This window comes from Ursus arctos, unplaced genomic scaffold (assembly GCF_023065955.2).
Source record: "Ursus arctos isolate Adak ecotype North America unplaced genomic scaffold, UrsArc2.0 scaffold_14, whole genome shotgun sequence".
In the NCBI taxonomy this organism is placed as follows: Eukaryota; Metazoa; Chordata; class Mammalia; order Carnivora; family Ursidae; genus Ursus; species Ursus arctos.
The window spans coordinates 19,828,300-19,843,996 of NW_026622808.1; the positions used below are offsets into that span (position 1 = coordinate 19,828,300).

General features: G+C 48.7%; 1 protein-coding gene across 1 annotated transcript; it reads left to right on the forward strand.

Annotated features, from left to right (window-relative positions):
* Positions 1-1,127: 1,127 nt before the first annotated feature.
* TSPAN16 (tetraspanin 16) lies at positions 1,128-13,443 on the forward strand. The gene is given in 8 exon segments (XM_044377828.2): positions 1,128-1,196; positions 3,967-4,164; positions 6,405-6,479; positions 8,413-8,520; positions 9,201-9,288; positions 10,788-10,831; positions 13,395-13,409; positions 13,411-13,443. Coding segments are annotated over 8 exon segments (630 nt in total).
* Positions 13,444-15,697: the final 2,254 nt, after the last annotated feature.

Consider the following 15,697-nt stretch of genomic DNA (forward strand, 5'->3'; position numbering starts at 1 on the left):
TTCCCATGCTCCCTCGCACCCCTATTTTCTCATGCTCCTGTGCATCCTCATTTTCGGGCCCTCTGCCCCTGGTTCTTAGGCTCCTTACTTCAAATGACCTTTTAGAGAAAGTCATGGAAGGACATACTCCTAGATGTGAATGTAACCGGCAGTCCAGGGAGTAGATGGTCACGCCTATGTGAACATTTTTAGCTCCACATATTCCAAGAAGCATATTGACAGACATTCGTTAAATTAATTCAAAGGTGGGGGGGGGGTCTCAATGCCCACGTGCACAATTTTTGCTCTGAAATGCCTGCTATGCACATCTCATCAAGGCCCACTGATCAATGGCACATGGGCTCAAGGAGAATTGCTTCACCTGCTATGGCTGAGCAGGCCTCAGAGGGAGAAATGAAAGGTTTTGGCAGGAGTGGGGAGTGGGGCTGGAATGGGGAGGATGGGGGCTGTCAGAGGTTCCCACCTCCAGGTCACTCTTGGAGCCTCAAAGCCCCGCTTGACCTTGCTTCCTGTGTCGCCCTGGGAGGGATGAGGATGAGTCAAGTGAGCTAATGTGGAGGCAGAGGCTTGGGGGACCTGATGGCTTGTAGCTAGATCCTGCTTTCTGGAGCTTCTGCATTCATTCATTCCACATCGGTTTCTTGAGCACCTACTGTGTACCAGGCTTTGGGAACACAGCCATGACTAGGACAGCCCAGGACCCTGCCCACTTGGAGCCCCCTGTCTAATGGGGGCATTAACTACAGGAGTGGTCAGTGCTGAACCCTCCACCCACAGGGCCCAGGTGGCATCTTGGGGGTACCAGGGCAGCACGTCATACCTTTTCTCCACCCCTGGTGTAGCCTATTTGGAGGATGGGGAGCCAGCCTGGGCCGTTCAGGGCACCTGCTTCCTGGGCACCAGGAGCCTTGCTCCGGGATCCAATTGTGATGTGATAGAGGCTTATGAGTGAGGAGGGGTGGCTGCTGGGGCCCCTCCCTGGCGGATGATCGGACAGTCGGGAGAGAGAGGGGCAAGTCAGCCTTGGTGCCCCTGACCCTAGACCTATACCATCTGGGGTAACAGTAGCCCTGAGGTTTACTGAGGAGATGCTGACTTAAACATCTGGAGCCCCCCGTCTGGCGGACATGGCTGAAATGCACACTCTGTATTCTTCCCTGAAGAGACTGTTATCTTTCTTCAATGGCTTCATGGTTGTAAGTATGTCACTACCCAGGCCCTGGGGCTTTGCAGCCCTTCCTCCATAGCTGGCTCCCTCCAAGACAGAAATAAGTTGATCCAAATTCACTGGCATCCAGATCGGTGGTCCCCAGGGAAGCAGGAAGGATGTAGGGCAGACTGACGAGGAACAGGACACACTGGAAACAGGTGTAGGCTCTGTCGACCCAGAGTCGGTGAAATCAAGCACAGACGCATGTGATGGGGGTGCTGGGGAGGAGGGAGGGGGTTTGGGGCCAGGGTTGGTGGCGGAAGAGCTTGACCCTAAACACTAAGTTGTTTGGAAAGGACAAGAGGGAGTGGGGGTTTTTTTGTTTGTTTGTTCTGGGGGTTTTTTTGGTTCTTTTAATTTTTCAAAACACTTTTTTTTTCTTACTATAAAAGTGACCCAAAATGTGCATCATTAAGAAGCAATTGTTTTGGGGCGCCTAGGTGGCGCAGTCGGTGAAGCGGCCAGGTCTTGGTTTTGGCTCAGGTCGTGATCTCCAGGAGGTGAGATCCAACCCCCCCACAACCCCCGTCGGGCTCAGCGCAGAGTCAGCTTGGGATTCTCTCTCTCCCTGTGGCCCTGCCCCACTCGTAAGTGCTCTCTCTCTCCCCCTTTCTCAAATAAATAAATAAATCCTTTAAAAAAAAAAAAAAAAAAGACTGTCGGGCGCCTGGGTGGCTCAGTAGGTTAAATGTCTGCCTTTGGCTCAGGTGGTGATGGCAGGATGCTGGGATCTAGTCCCTCAACAGGTCTTGTTCAGCGGGGAGTCTGCTTCTCCCTCTGCCCTTACCCCTTGCTCGTGCTCTCTCTCACTCACTCTCTCTAATAAATAAAATTTTTGAAAAAAAAAAACCTCTCTCCCTCTGACCCTCCCCCTCCCTCAAAATAAAATAAATCTTTTTTTTCTTCTTTTAAGATTTTATTTGTTGATTAGAGCGCACAGGAGCAGAGTGGGGGAGGGGGAGAGGGAGAGGCGGACTCCCCACTGAGCCAGGAGTCTGACGCAGAGCCAATCCCAAGATCCTGAGATCATGACCTGAGCCAAAGGCAGACGCTTAACCAACTAAGCCACCCAGGTGCCCCTAAAATAAACCTTAAAAAAAAAAAAGCAATTGTTTTGATAGCCGAATGGCATTAAGAAAAGGTTGCCAGGAAAAAGAAGGATATTAAATATCACTCCTCATCTTGTTACCTGTGTTGTAACATTTTCATGGGAATTAAATGAGACAGAACGGTTAAAGGGCTTATGCTTATCCTGGGAACATTGCTCAATAAATACCATCACCATTTTTATATCCTTTCAGATTTTTCTGTATACCTTTTAAAAACAGCAAAACAAACACATGAAAGCTATTGCTTAACAATCCACTTTTCCCCTTTAAAAAAAATGTAACTTCCTCTCCTTTTGAATAGACTCTGTTTTAGAGCAGTTTTCGGTTCACAGCAAAATTGAGCAGAAGGTACTGAGATTTCCCATATACCCCTGCTCCAACACGCACAGCCTCCCCCGTCAGCAACATTCCCACCAGAGCAGTGTATCTGCTACAATCGATGAACTTACGCGGACATTACCATCACCCAGCATGCATAGTTTACATTAGAGTTCACTCCTGATGTTGTACTTTCTATGGCTTTTGACAACGTATCCACCATTTTAGGAATTTATGGAGTAGTGTCACCTCCCTCAAAGTCCTCCCTGCTCCACCTGTCTTCCCTATCTCCCCACTAACCCCTGGCAACCACTGGTCGTTCGACCGTCTCCATAGTTTTGCCTTTTCCGGAACGACATTTACTTGGAATCATGCACTGTGTAGCCTTTTCAGATTGGCTTCTTTCACTCAGCAATATGATTGCGAGTTTTCTTCATACCTTTTCATGGCTTGATGGCTCATTTCTTTTCAGTGCTAAGATTCCATTGAATGTTCCACAGTTTATCCGTTCACTTGCTGAAGGCTATCTTGATTGCTTTCAAGTTTTGGCAATTATGAATAAAGCCTCTAGAAACATCCATGTGCAGGTTTTTGTGCAAACATTACTTTTCAGCTCAGTTGTATAAATGGCTGCCATATCAATAAACATTCTCCTCCTACAATAAGGGTCAGCCAACTACAGCCTTGTAAATAGAGAGAGACAGAGAGAGAGAGATTATTTATTTGTAAATATATTTGTTTATGAATTGCGCATGGCTGCTTTTGAGCTACACTGACAGAGCTGAGTTGTTTCAACAGAAGCCTTATGGCCTGCAAAGCTCACAATATCTGGGGCTTTTCGCACACACAAATTGCCAACCCTTGTCCTAGAGCATCATTTAAAATAACTTTCTAGAGTCCCATTGCATGGCTGTCCCATGATTTACCTACCTAATCTGTATTATTGATTGCTTCGGGTAGTTTCATCCCTGAGCATTCTGATACTGAGGTATGTATGTATGTGTCTATTAGGGTATCAGATATTAGGCTGAATATCTACAAATGGAATTTCTAGGTAAAGGGTTTCACTGTAAAACCTTTAAGATTTTAAATATGAATTGCTAAGTGTCCTCTCGCACACCCTCCCCCTCAAAAAAGCTTGTTGCCTGGCAACAATATATGAGAATGTCTCTCCACATCCTCACTAACTCTGGGTATTAACATTTTTTAGTGTTTTTGCTGATTTTATTTGCCTTTGCTCTTTCCCTCCCACCCCGCCACCAGCAGGGAGAGTTTTATTTGTATACAACTAACAGACTGTTTTTTTCCTGTCTGATTCCTGTCCTAAAGATGTCTGGTGTGATCCTCAGTGGCCTGGGCATCTATGTCAAGTTCAGAAGGGCTGTCCTGACAAGGGTCCTTGGGCTGTCCTCTGTATATCTCCTTCACATTGGCTACCTGTGCCTGGCAATGGGCTGCATCACAGTGCCGGTTGGCTTTGCTGGGTGGTACGGAGCAACCAGAGAAAGCAGGGGCACTCTCTTGTTTGTAAGTTGGATCTGCACACATTCTCCAAAACTCCCACCCCACCGCCATATGAATCCTTCCTTGCACATAATACAAATCCCCGTCATCAGCATCCCCTATTTTTCAGTGTTTGTGGTGTCTTATACAATGGCATCAAATGCATCTATCTTTTCCTTTATGATATATCTCAGTTAGAACTCCTCTCCTACCCCAGGCCATAAATTATAGTCTCCTAGGTTTTCTTCCCATAATTTTAAGTCTTGATTTCTCAGTTTTAGCTCTTTGGCTTTTGGGAGTTTGATTATGTGTGTGTGGTGTGAGGTAGGGGTCAGTCCTCTTCTGCCTACAGGAATTTCCAATATGCTTGGGTCTTTCCTGGGCACACTGCTCTGTTCCATCAGCCCATGTGTATGTTCCCACTAAATAACACAACACTGTTGTTATCCTCATGTCTGCACAACTACATGCTCAAGTACATGAGGTAGGACAGTTTTGAGCATGATCATGCAGACAGCATGTTGCAGATTTTATGTGTCTTGTTCATTCTCACATATAGCCTTGGCTAATGCCCCAAAGGCTGGCTCCCAGCTTCCCCACTCCCATTTCCCTTAGAATCTTGTCTGAATGGATTATCCCACCTTAGGTAAAATTTGCCTCCAGCATTTTTTGTCTTCCTTCCTTCACAGTGTTGCTGCAAAACTCTGGTTATTTCAACTTGGGATTTCAGGGAGATCCTTAGTAGGGTCATCTTTCAGAGCATAAACAACCTCCATTGTTAAAAGCACCCTGCCCCACCCTCCTCCTCCCTGAAGCTTTATCATCTCGTTTTCTTTCTTAATTACTTCATTCAGGAAATATTTATTGGACAGGTCCTGTGCCTGAAATAGTTCACTTTCAATATGATGTGGATGCTATTTTATTTATAGTTTAGCTTGGAGGAATCAAAGAGTCCTCACACCCTACGTCCAACCCAATCCGATTGACTTTACCCTTCGCATCTGTCCCTCCAAAGCCTCTGAGACCTCGCTCAGAAAAGCAAAATCATTTCTTACGATGTTGGGAGCCACAGAGGATTCTGAGCAGAGGAAGGACGAGCCCTGACTCGGGTGCTCACGAGCGCCCTCTGGTGGCCATTGGGGGAACAGAGTTTGGGGGACGAGGGCTGGACTGAGAGACCAGGGCGGAGGGACAGTGCTGGTCCATGTGGGAGACAGTGGGGGCTGGGCCGGGTGAGGCTGTGGAGGGGGTGAGAAGTGGGCAGATTAGGGATAGATTCTGAAGATGGAAGCTTCAGGACATATGGACACCTGGATATCTATCCTCCAGCCACCTCGGTCACCCAGGGGCAGTAATATTAATATTAATCCTTCACAATCTGTTACATGAGCCACTTGTCCAGGGTCCCACAACTGCTAAGCCCTGCACCTATGTTTGTCCTTGTGGGGTCTGGGGTCCCCAGGTGTGTATCCACTGCCTTTCCATATCAGGACTAGAGAAGCCTAGCCATGGGTCAAAGACTCAATTAGCAAACAGCTTTTAATAATCATAATCAAATAGATGAAAGGAGAGCCAGGAACTGCCCTACTTTGCCCCCATGTGGCCTCCAGAAGCTCTCCAGAACTTACTGACACCTCTTGAGCTGGTCCCATGCCCACATGAAACTGAGCAGCAGTTTCTCCTTGATGGGTGATTGCAAGACATCCCTTCTGCTTGCTATCTTTCTCATCGTGTTTTCCATTGGGCTTGTGAATTTTGCCTGAAACATAGGCCAGCGAACATAAGTCCCCTCCCCCATCAACCCTGCAGCCACCGACCTGTCCCCCTGCATCTTCCCTATAGCCCCATCCCCTCTTCCCCCATTTGCAAGGGTTCTCAGCCTGCTTCTCCTCCCCTCCTCCTGCCTCTGTTCTGTCCTTCCCACCGTCCCTCCTGTTTCCCCACAGGTGCCTGCTTGTCAATGCACAGAGCCTTTACTGACCTGGAGGTCCCCTCATAGGTCTCCCTGGTGCCCAGAAAGTGCTGGGCATGAAGTGGAGCTCCAGCTAGTGGCTCCAAGAATACCTCAGGCCAGCATCCTGGACGACATGCAGGAAAACGCCACGTGAAAGAAAGAAGCCCCACACCCCACGGGGGGGGGGGGGGAGTTCTTTCAAACCAAAGAGGCCATGTGGCCTGGGGGTGGAGGGAGGGACGGTCCCCACCCCTGTAGGGATACAGCTGAGCAGGCTCCCAGCCCCCTCCGACCCCTCGGTGTCTTCCAGTGTTTCCTGTTCACGGTTATCGTTCTCATCATTGAAATCACAGTTGCCGCAGGGGTCCTTGCCTTGTTTCACATTGTAAGTACAGTGCTGCTGCTCCCGGTCCACAGTAGGAATAAATCCAATCGACAGACGCACCACCCCTCCCCCGAGGAGCCACCCATGCAGTGATACCTGGCCCACAGGCCCCTGGGGCTGGAGATTGGGTCTCCAGAAATGGGGTGGAGAGCCAAACACCTCAGCCACCCCTGCAAAGGCCCTGAGAGACTGGCCGAGTTAATTTCATTCACCGTCACCTTTGCGTTTGGTGGTGGGGTGTTAAGTAATGGGGAAAGCTGTAAAAGCTGTTGGGGTTTTGAAATGTGTCAGAAACAGAGGGCTATTTAGCCAAACCCATTCAAATGACAAAGCTTGGATGCTTTGACCCAGCTATCCCATCTCTAGGGACCATCCAAGGATTTGCTTGCTCGGGTGCAGAAGGACGCGGACACCAAGGTGTGCAAAAGATTGTGAGCATTGTAGGAGGGCGGTTAGTTTATAACAATGCTCATGGTTTCTTTGAGAGGGGACCCCCAAGAGGGACTTGGAGGGGACAGAGAAAGTGAGCAGGGAAGGGAAGGCAGCCCATAAAGGGCAACCCTGCAGGCAGCTGGGCTCAGTCCTGCTGGGGGGCATCTGGGAGCAGCATCGAGTGCGGGTCTGTTTTCCCACTCGGGGGGCGAGGGAGCTGCAATATTGATCCATCTCCCAGCAGTATCGCTTGAGGGCTGCTCGCAGGGCACAGGTGGGCTGAGAGGCCACAGAGAGCCCTCGGTTGCTGGCAGCGGGAAGCCAGGCCAGCGTGCCCAGAAATGACAAACGCCACTGGGATGTGCGCCGGGCACCAAGAGCAACCGCTACTCTTGCTAACAACGAGAAGAGTATAAAGCAGGGAGAAGAAGAATGAGACTATGCTTTGCTTTGACATACATCGACGATCTCTTTGGGGACACAGGAAACAGTAACAGTCACCGTAGTGGAGTGGGAGGAACTTGCTGGCTGGGAGAAAAAGGTGGGAGGGAGACTTTTCATGGTCTACCCTTCTGTGCTTTGTGAATTTTGAACCATGTGACTATTTCACCTCATGCAGAAAACTTTTTTATTTAGACCTTGATTTAAAAAATAGAAAATGAAATTTGCCCCTTTTGTGCAGCGATTGATTCCGTTGCTAAAGATGATATTCAAATCTTTAATCGAGTTCCAGCCAACTCGGGGGTGTAGCAGGCATGTGGGCGATTCAAAAGAGCAGATGATTCAAGTTTGCGGTGGGTACGACCAGATGCACGGAGCTGAGACCCACGCTCTTCCCCGTGTCCCTCTCTCCGAGGTGATGGCAGCCAGGATTTGTCCTCCTCCAGTGCAGACTTGTAGCTGGGGGGGGGGGGGCTGTGAAGGAAGTCAAAGAAAGGAGAAGGCCAGGGGCGCCTGGGTGGCGCAGTCGTTGAGCGTCTGCCTTCGGCTCAGGGCGTGATCCCGGCGTTGTGGGATCGAGTCCCACATCAGGCTCCTCCACTATGAGCCTGCTTCTTCCTCTCCCACTCCCCCTGCTTGTGTCCCCTCTCTCGCTGGCTGTCTCTCTCTGTCAAATAAATAAATAAAATCTTAAAAAAAAAAAAAAAAGAAAGGAGAAGGGAGGGCGCCTGGGTGGCTCAGTGGGTGAAGCGTCTGCCTTCGGCTCACTTCGTGATCCCAGGGTGCTGCGATCAAGCCCTGCCTCAGGCTCCCTGCTCAGCGGGGAGTCTGCTGGTCCCTCTCCCTCTGCCCCTCCCCTCACTCATTCTCTCTCTCAAATAAATAAACAAAATCTGAAAGAAAGAAAGAAAGAAAGAAAGAAAGAAAGAAAGAAAGAAAGAAAGAAAAGAAAAGAAAGAAAGCAGAAGGGGAGCCCCACCTCCCTGCTCTGTCCCCAAGAAAACCTCCCTACGTGGGGCACCCTTGCTGTTTGCCCCTCACTTCCTGTTTCATCGTTGAGGTTTAAGAAGTGGCCTTGGAGCAAGTCTTCGTGACCCTGAGGAAGAATTACAGAGGTTACCGAGCACCAGATGACTATTCCACAGAACGGGACTTGGCCATGGAGAAGGTGAGCCCCACATCCTGGGTGTGTTACATGATGCGAGACTCATAACATACCCTCGCCCTCTTAACCATGGGCAGGAGTCCCGTCCAGGGGCATTGAGTACATTCGTGGGGTTATGCAGCCGTCGCCACCACCCATCGCCTCTAACCCACCGTTCTACTTCCCGTCCCTGTGAATGTCGCTCCTCTGGGGACCTCACGGGAGTGGAATCCTACAGTATTTGTCCTTCTGCGGTTGGCTTATCCCCCTGAGCATAATGTCCTCCAGGCTGTAAGCACCTGTGCAGATATTTAAAGGAACAGCATTCCAGAAAGAGGGAACAGTCTGTAGAAAGGCCTTGAGGCTGGAGCTTGCTACGTGTGTTTGAGGAACAGGGAGGGGACCAGTGTGGCTGGAGCGGAGTGAGTGGAGGGAGAGTGGGGCCAGTGAGGGCCTAGAGGTGACTGGGCAGATCATGCCGGGCCTTCAGGGCCACGGTGAGGCGTTCGGCTTTTACCCCACTTAAGATGGGAGCCATGGAAGGTTCTGAGCCGTGAGGGGCTGGAGTAAAGGAGGCATTCAGCACAAGCCCCAGAAGAGCATGACCGCTCTAGACAGTAGCCATGGTGACCATGATTTCTATTGTATTTCATTATTTTGATTGTTGAAAGGGAGTCGTCAAGTGATTATTCTCCTCTCTGCAGCTGAAGTGCAGCTGGGTGAAGGACTACACAGATTTTTCTTGCTCTTCCTTCGAAATGACAGCTCCTTTTGACTATACAGCTTTGGGGAGTCGGGGTTCCCATCCTCATTTCTCATATGGGGAAACTGAGGTGGGGGGGGAACAGTTCAAGGTCACATGGCTCTGGTGGAGCTGGGTTTGGCCTCCTGAGTCCAGGCCCTGGGCTACACCGCCCGCCTTACCGAGGGCTGAAAATAAAGCAGTAACGATGAGCAAGGATCATTCTAGAAGAGTGACAGCTGCCACGGGACCAGGCACTCACTTCATGAATTCCGTCCCCAGCACACACCATCATGAGGCGGGGAGTGCTTTTCTCCCATTTTATAGATGAGGAGACTGAGGCACAGAAAGTTTCCCAGGCCTTACTCGCCGCCGGACGGTGTTACTGCTGTATGTATTACCTGCGCTCAGCCCTCGGGTGTCAGCTCCACCAAGGCAGGAATTCTGTCTGTTTCGTACCTGGCGGTTCCCGGTGCTTCGCACACAGCAGACACTTAATCAATGTATATTCAGTAAAGGGGTCACTGAACCCTGTCGAGAGGAAGCTCAAGGCAACTCAAGCTTCCAGAAGCAGGACTTGCCAGGAGCCTAGAAAGGGGAGCATCTCCGTGACTGCAGGAAGGGACATGGAGGCCCCATCTCCACAGGCGGCTATTCTACCCACCCGCTATGTGTCTGGTCTCTTAATCTCTCCAAACCTGCTTCTTCACCAACAAAACAGAGAAAAGAATAGTACCCACCTCATGAGGTTATAGTGATAAATAAGTGAGAAAATACATGTAAATGGCTGAGAAGGGGCTGGATACATGTTAGCCCTTCTGTTCATATGTAAAGAGCACCCAGAAATAACTAACAGTTACTGGATGCTGGCTATGTGTCAGGCCACTGTTACATACTTCATGTAGATTTTTTTCTCTTAATCCTCACAAAAATCTTGGGTGGCAGATCCGGTTGGTCCCGTTTAAACTGAGGCACAGAGAGGTGTATGACTTCTCCAGGGTCACACAACTAGCAATAACTTGGGACATCTGGTCATACTCTTATTCACCACACTTGGAGGTCACTACGGATCAGTACTAGGGTATTGATCTTCTGGGTGAGGTGAGGGAACGAGGAAGCCAGGGAAGATGCTGGAATAGGGGAAGTAGTCAAGTGAGGAGTCAAGGTCCTTTTGGCTTTATCCCTTCTCCTCCCTGAATCTGAGAAGAATTTCACTGGCCCAAGGGGTGGGGCTGATGGGAACTTGGAGTCCAGAAGCCCTTTTTTTTTTTTTTTTAAAGATTTTATTTATTTATTTGACAGAGATGGAGACAGCCAGCGAGAGAGGGAACACAAGCAGGGGGAGTGGGAGAGGAAGAAGCAGGCTCATAGCGGAGGAGCCTGATGTGGGGCTTGATCCCGTAACACCAGGATCACGCCCTGAGCCGAAGGCAGACGCTCAACCGCTGTGCCACCCAGGCGCCCCTGGAGTCCAGAAGCCCTTAACCAGGTCCCGCCTGCTTTGATATTTGTATCCTCAGGGCTGTTTCTTGTAAATAACCAAGACCAGGGCTTCAACTTGAGTGGGGCTCACTGGGGGCAGCAGTGATACAGGTAAGGCCTAGGCCCTTTGGAACAAACTGAGCTCTTTTATTGAGCACCTACTGTGTGCCAAGCACTGCTCTGGGCACTGGAGATCCCTGCTATGGTGGAGCTGACATTCAAGTGGACGTGGGGGATGGATGATCATTTCAGTTAAAGATCCCTTCTGGGAAGGGAGTAAAGTGGGTGACAGGATAGGGAAGGGAATCAGGGATGACTTCCCCGAGGAGGTGACATTTGACCAGTGACCTGAGGAGATAAGGGATAACCATATGTGTATATGGGAGAAGCCAGAGGAAACAGCTGGTGCAAAGGCCATGAGGTAGCAATAGGCTTGGGTTATTCACAGACCAGTGGGGAGGCCCCTGTGCCTGGAGCAGGGTGAGTGAGAAGAGGGGTAGGGGGAGATGAGGGCAGGGAACTGATGGGGTAGATCATACAAGACCTTTAGGCTGCAGGGAGGGGTTTGACTTTTATTCTGAGTATGATGGAAAGCCATTAGAAGAGTTTTAATGTTCACTTTTTCACTCCACAAACCTTACTGAGCACCTCCTTTGACCAGGCATTGTTGTTGGCTCTGTGGATACAACGATGAACTCCACAGGCAAAAATCTCTGCCCTCATGGGCATTCTAATCAGCAGCGAAAGACAAGACATATGATTTTTTTCAATTGGATAATGTATTGTATGGTAGTGATAAGTGTGTGTTTTAATTTTCGAGAGAGAGCATGAGCAGGGGGAAGGGCAGAGGGAGAGGGAGAGCCCCAAGCAAACTCTGCGATGAGAGCACACAGCCCAACTCACCGCTCGATCCCAGAACTGAATTTTCTTCTCCTACCTCCTTTAAAAGACACCTGCATAAGGCAATACCCATAAAACTGTGTTTATAGACTGATTTTTTTTAAAGATTTTATTTATTTATTCGACAGAGAGAGACAGCCAGCGAGAGAGGGAACACAAGCAGGGGGAGTGGGAGAGGAAGAAGCAGGCTCATAGCGGAACAGCCTGATGTGGGACTCGATCCCGTAACCGCCGGGATCACGCCCTGAGCCAAAGGCAGATGATTAACCGCTGTGCCACCCAGGCGCCCCTAGACTGATATTAAGATGTAATTCACATGACAATTACAGCCCAAAGGAGGGTGGAGAGAAAAGAGATGTATAGGAGGAAAGTCTTTGTGCTACTGAAATTCCTTTAGTATTAATCCAAACTAGATGGTAAACAGTTAAGATGTTAATTGTAATCCCAAGGGCAACCGCTAAGAAAAGAACTTTAAAATATAGTAAAAGAAACAAGGGGATTAAAGTGCTGCACTAGAAAGTATTTACCCCAAAAGAAAGTTGGGGTGAGTCAACAGAACAAGCAAAAAACACAAATGGAAAACAAATAGCAAATGGCATATATAAATCTTACCTTCTCAGTAGTTACATTAAAGATAAAGGCATTTGGGGTGCCTGGGTGGCTCTGCCCTGCTCAGCGGGAAGCCTGCTTCTTCCTCTCCCACTCCCCCTGCTTGTGTTCCCTCTCTCGCTGCCTCTGTCAAATAAATAAATAAAATCTTAAAAAAAAATAAAGATAAAGGGATCACACCTCTTCACTGTATACTTTAGAAAGGTGTGTTGTATGATATATGAATTTTCTCAATAAAGCTCTTATTTTGGGGGAAAAAAAAAGCCTCCATCCCTCTGGGCCCCCATGAAGTTCTTTTTATCCAGGCGGTTGCCCCAGATTGATTTTCGAGACGCCACGTGGTGTTCTTCTGCTGATCACTGCCAGCTGAGAGATGAATGAATCTCCCCCAGCTGATCTGTATTATAAAAATGGGCATTTTTTTTTCATTGTACACATTTATATTGAATATATGTTTGCAAACTATACCACACGCTCTTCCCCAAGGAGATCATAATCGTCAAGATCCCAGCAGGTAACAGAATTCAGCTCCAGCTGGTCTTCTTAAGAAGTTTTCAGGGGCTTCCTTGCTGAGGTGTGGGCAGGGTTAAGAAAAATGAGGGATGGGGCGCTGAGGGGCTAGCAACACGGGGAGCTTTTACTTCTCCTGAGCCTGAAGGGGTGGGGAAATCAAGAGCCAAGGAAGAGGGGCCATCTGCCCACAGGAGCAGCGTTGAAGAGCTCAGGGTGGGCAGAAGAGAGGAGGCAGTGGGGAAGAAATACTCCCAACTTTTCCTCCCGCCTTCCCATCTCCTGCAGGTGTTTCCTATCTGGCAACCCTAACAGGAAGTGAAAGGGCAGAAGGTTCTGGGAAATGTAGTTCGCAGGACCAGGGTAGGGCAGAAGAGGGTGGAGATAAGATCTGTGGGAAACAAAGGGAAAATGACCCAGGTGCATCATGGAAGGCTTCCACCTTCTGCTCATGACTGAGATTGATGGTGGAAACAGGTTCAAAGTGGCTCCAGCCTGACCGGGGGGGGGGGGGGGGCTTCGGCTCTCTGTAAAATCCTGCCCTTCACCTTTCTGGAAGAAGATGCTCCCACTCCCCCTCTCAGTGTATCCAAGCTGCTTTGGGTTCCAGAGGTCCCTCAAGTTGGTTCAATATTTCTTTCTCCTCCCATTTCAGCTGCCAGGAATTCTTTGCCACTTTGCTGTTATTCATCAAACTAGGCTGACAGAGCTGGGGGGAGGACAGGACATCGGGCCCACCCGGATGCTGGAGGTTTTCTCTCATTATTTCTCTGTGGCCCTCACTGCTTTGGGAAGAGAGACTGGTAATAAAAGATGGGGGAGGGGCGCCTGGGCGGCACAGCAGTTGAGCGTCTGCCTTCGGCTCAGGGCGTGATCCCGGCGTTACGGGATCCAGTCCCACATCAGGCTCCTCCGCTAGGAGCCTGCTTCTTCCTGTCCCACTCCCCCTGCTTGTGTTCCCTCTCTCGCTGGCTGTCTCTCTCTGTCAAATAAATAAAATAAAAAAATCTTAAAAAAAAAAAAAAAGATGCGGGAAAGCCCTGTTATCCTGACTCCTTTTCCTTCGTTTTATTCCTCATGCTAGCGGGCAATGATTTTAGCCCTAAGGACCTGAATGGGAGGACATGGCCTCCCTTCTCATGTAATTGTCTTGTTTTGTTAATTATTTTGTGAAAAAAAAATCTAAAATGTTCACACACAAAAAAAACAAAAACAAAAGAACTTGTCCAAAGAAACTCCTATATACCCATCACCCAGATTCAACAATCACCTCTAGTCTGACGTGTTTGTTTCATGATCCCTCTTTCCCCTTGATGAAGCATTCAGAAACGAATCCCAGACAATGTCATTTCTCCCCTCATACTTGAGTACACATCTCTCAAAATGTATACATCCCTGTCAACCCCAATGCTATCATCACACCTGACTAAATGTTTGTGTCCCCCCAAATTCCTATGTTGAAAAAGAATCCCCAATGCGATGGTCTTGGGAGGAGGGGCCTCTGGGAGATGACTAGGTCATGAAGGCTGAGCCCTCAGGAATGGGATTAGTACCTTATAAAAGAGACACCAGAGAGCTCCTTTGCTTCTCCTTCCAGGTGAGGACGCAGCAAAAACAAAAACAAATCAAAAAAACCAAACCCCAGCCATCTATGACCCAGGAAATAGGTCTTCACCAGACACTGGATCTGCTGGTGCCTTGATCTTGAACTTCCCAGCCTACAGAACTGAGAGAAAGAATGTCTGTTGCTTCTAAGCCACACAGTCTATGGTGTTCTGTTCGAGCAGCCCAAACGGACCAAGGCAACACCTAAGAGAAGTCACAACCGCTCCTTTCTATCACCCAACGCCCAGGCCACCACTGACTTTTCCTGATTGGCTCAAAAATGTCTTTCACATGGATGTCTCGGTATCTTGTTGGTTTTCGACGGAGATGTAATTGACATAGGCCATTATTTGTTTCAGGTGAACATGATTTGATCTTAGTATACACTGCAGAATGATTGCCACAGTAAGTCTAATGAACATCACCGTACAGAGTTACACGTGTTTCTCTTGTGATGAGAACTCTTAAGATCTACTCTCTTAGTAACTTTCAAATATGGACTACAGTATTAGTAACTATAGTCACCGTGCTGTACGTTACATGCCCCGGCACTTACACGTTGGGTTTCTTTGCATTGGATCCCAGTAAGGTCCACATATCACGTTTGCTTGTCATGTCTCCTAAATCCCCTTTATATTCTAATCCAGTAGTTCTCAAATTAGAGCATGCATTAGAATCCTCCGAATGTTCTGTTAAAGCACAGATGCTGGGGGGGGGGGGTGCCCACCCCCAGGGCTTCTGACTTGAGATCTGGAGTGGGGCCCAGGAATCTGAATTCCAAATAACTTCTCAGGCGACGCTGCCAGAACTTACTCAGAAAACCAGGGCTCCGGGTTCTTCCTCCTCTTCTCCAACCCCACCAACCTATGATTTATTGCAGAAAGAGTCTGAGGGCCCCTGGGGGGCTCAGTCCATTAAATATCTGCTTCTGGCTCAGGTCATGATCCCAGGGTCCTGGGATGGAGCCCCATATCAGGCTCCCCGCTGCTTCTTCCTCTGCCGCTCCCCCTTTTTGTCCTGTCTCTCGCTCTCTCTCAAATAAATAAATAAGATCTTAAAAAAAAAAAAAAAAGAGCATGGATCTACTCCCTGCTTCTACTGTGAACCCTTTATCTTCTTCCTCCCTCCCCCGTATTTCCCCAAGTCACTAGTTCTCGGCCCTAGCTGTACTTCAGAAGAACCCTCTGGGAACTTTCACAAATACCCAAGTCTGCACGCCGACTCCCACCTTCCAATTTAATTCGATGGGGCTGTGACCTGGGTATGGGGGCTCTAACATTCATCCAGAAGATTCTTTTTTTTTTTTTTTTAAGATTTTATTTATTTATTTGACAGAGACAGCCAGCCAGAGAG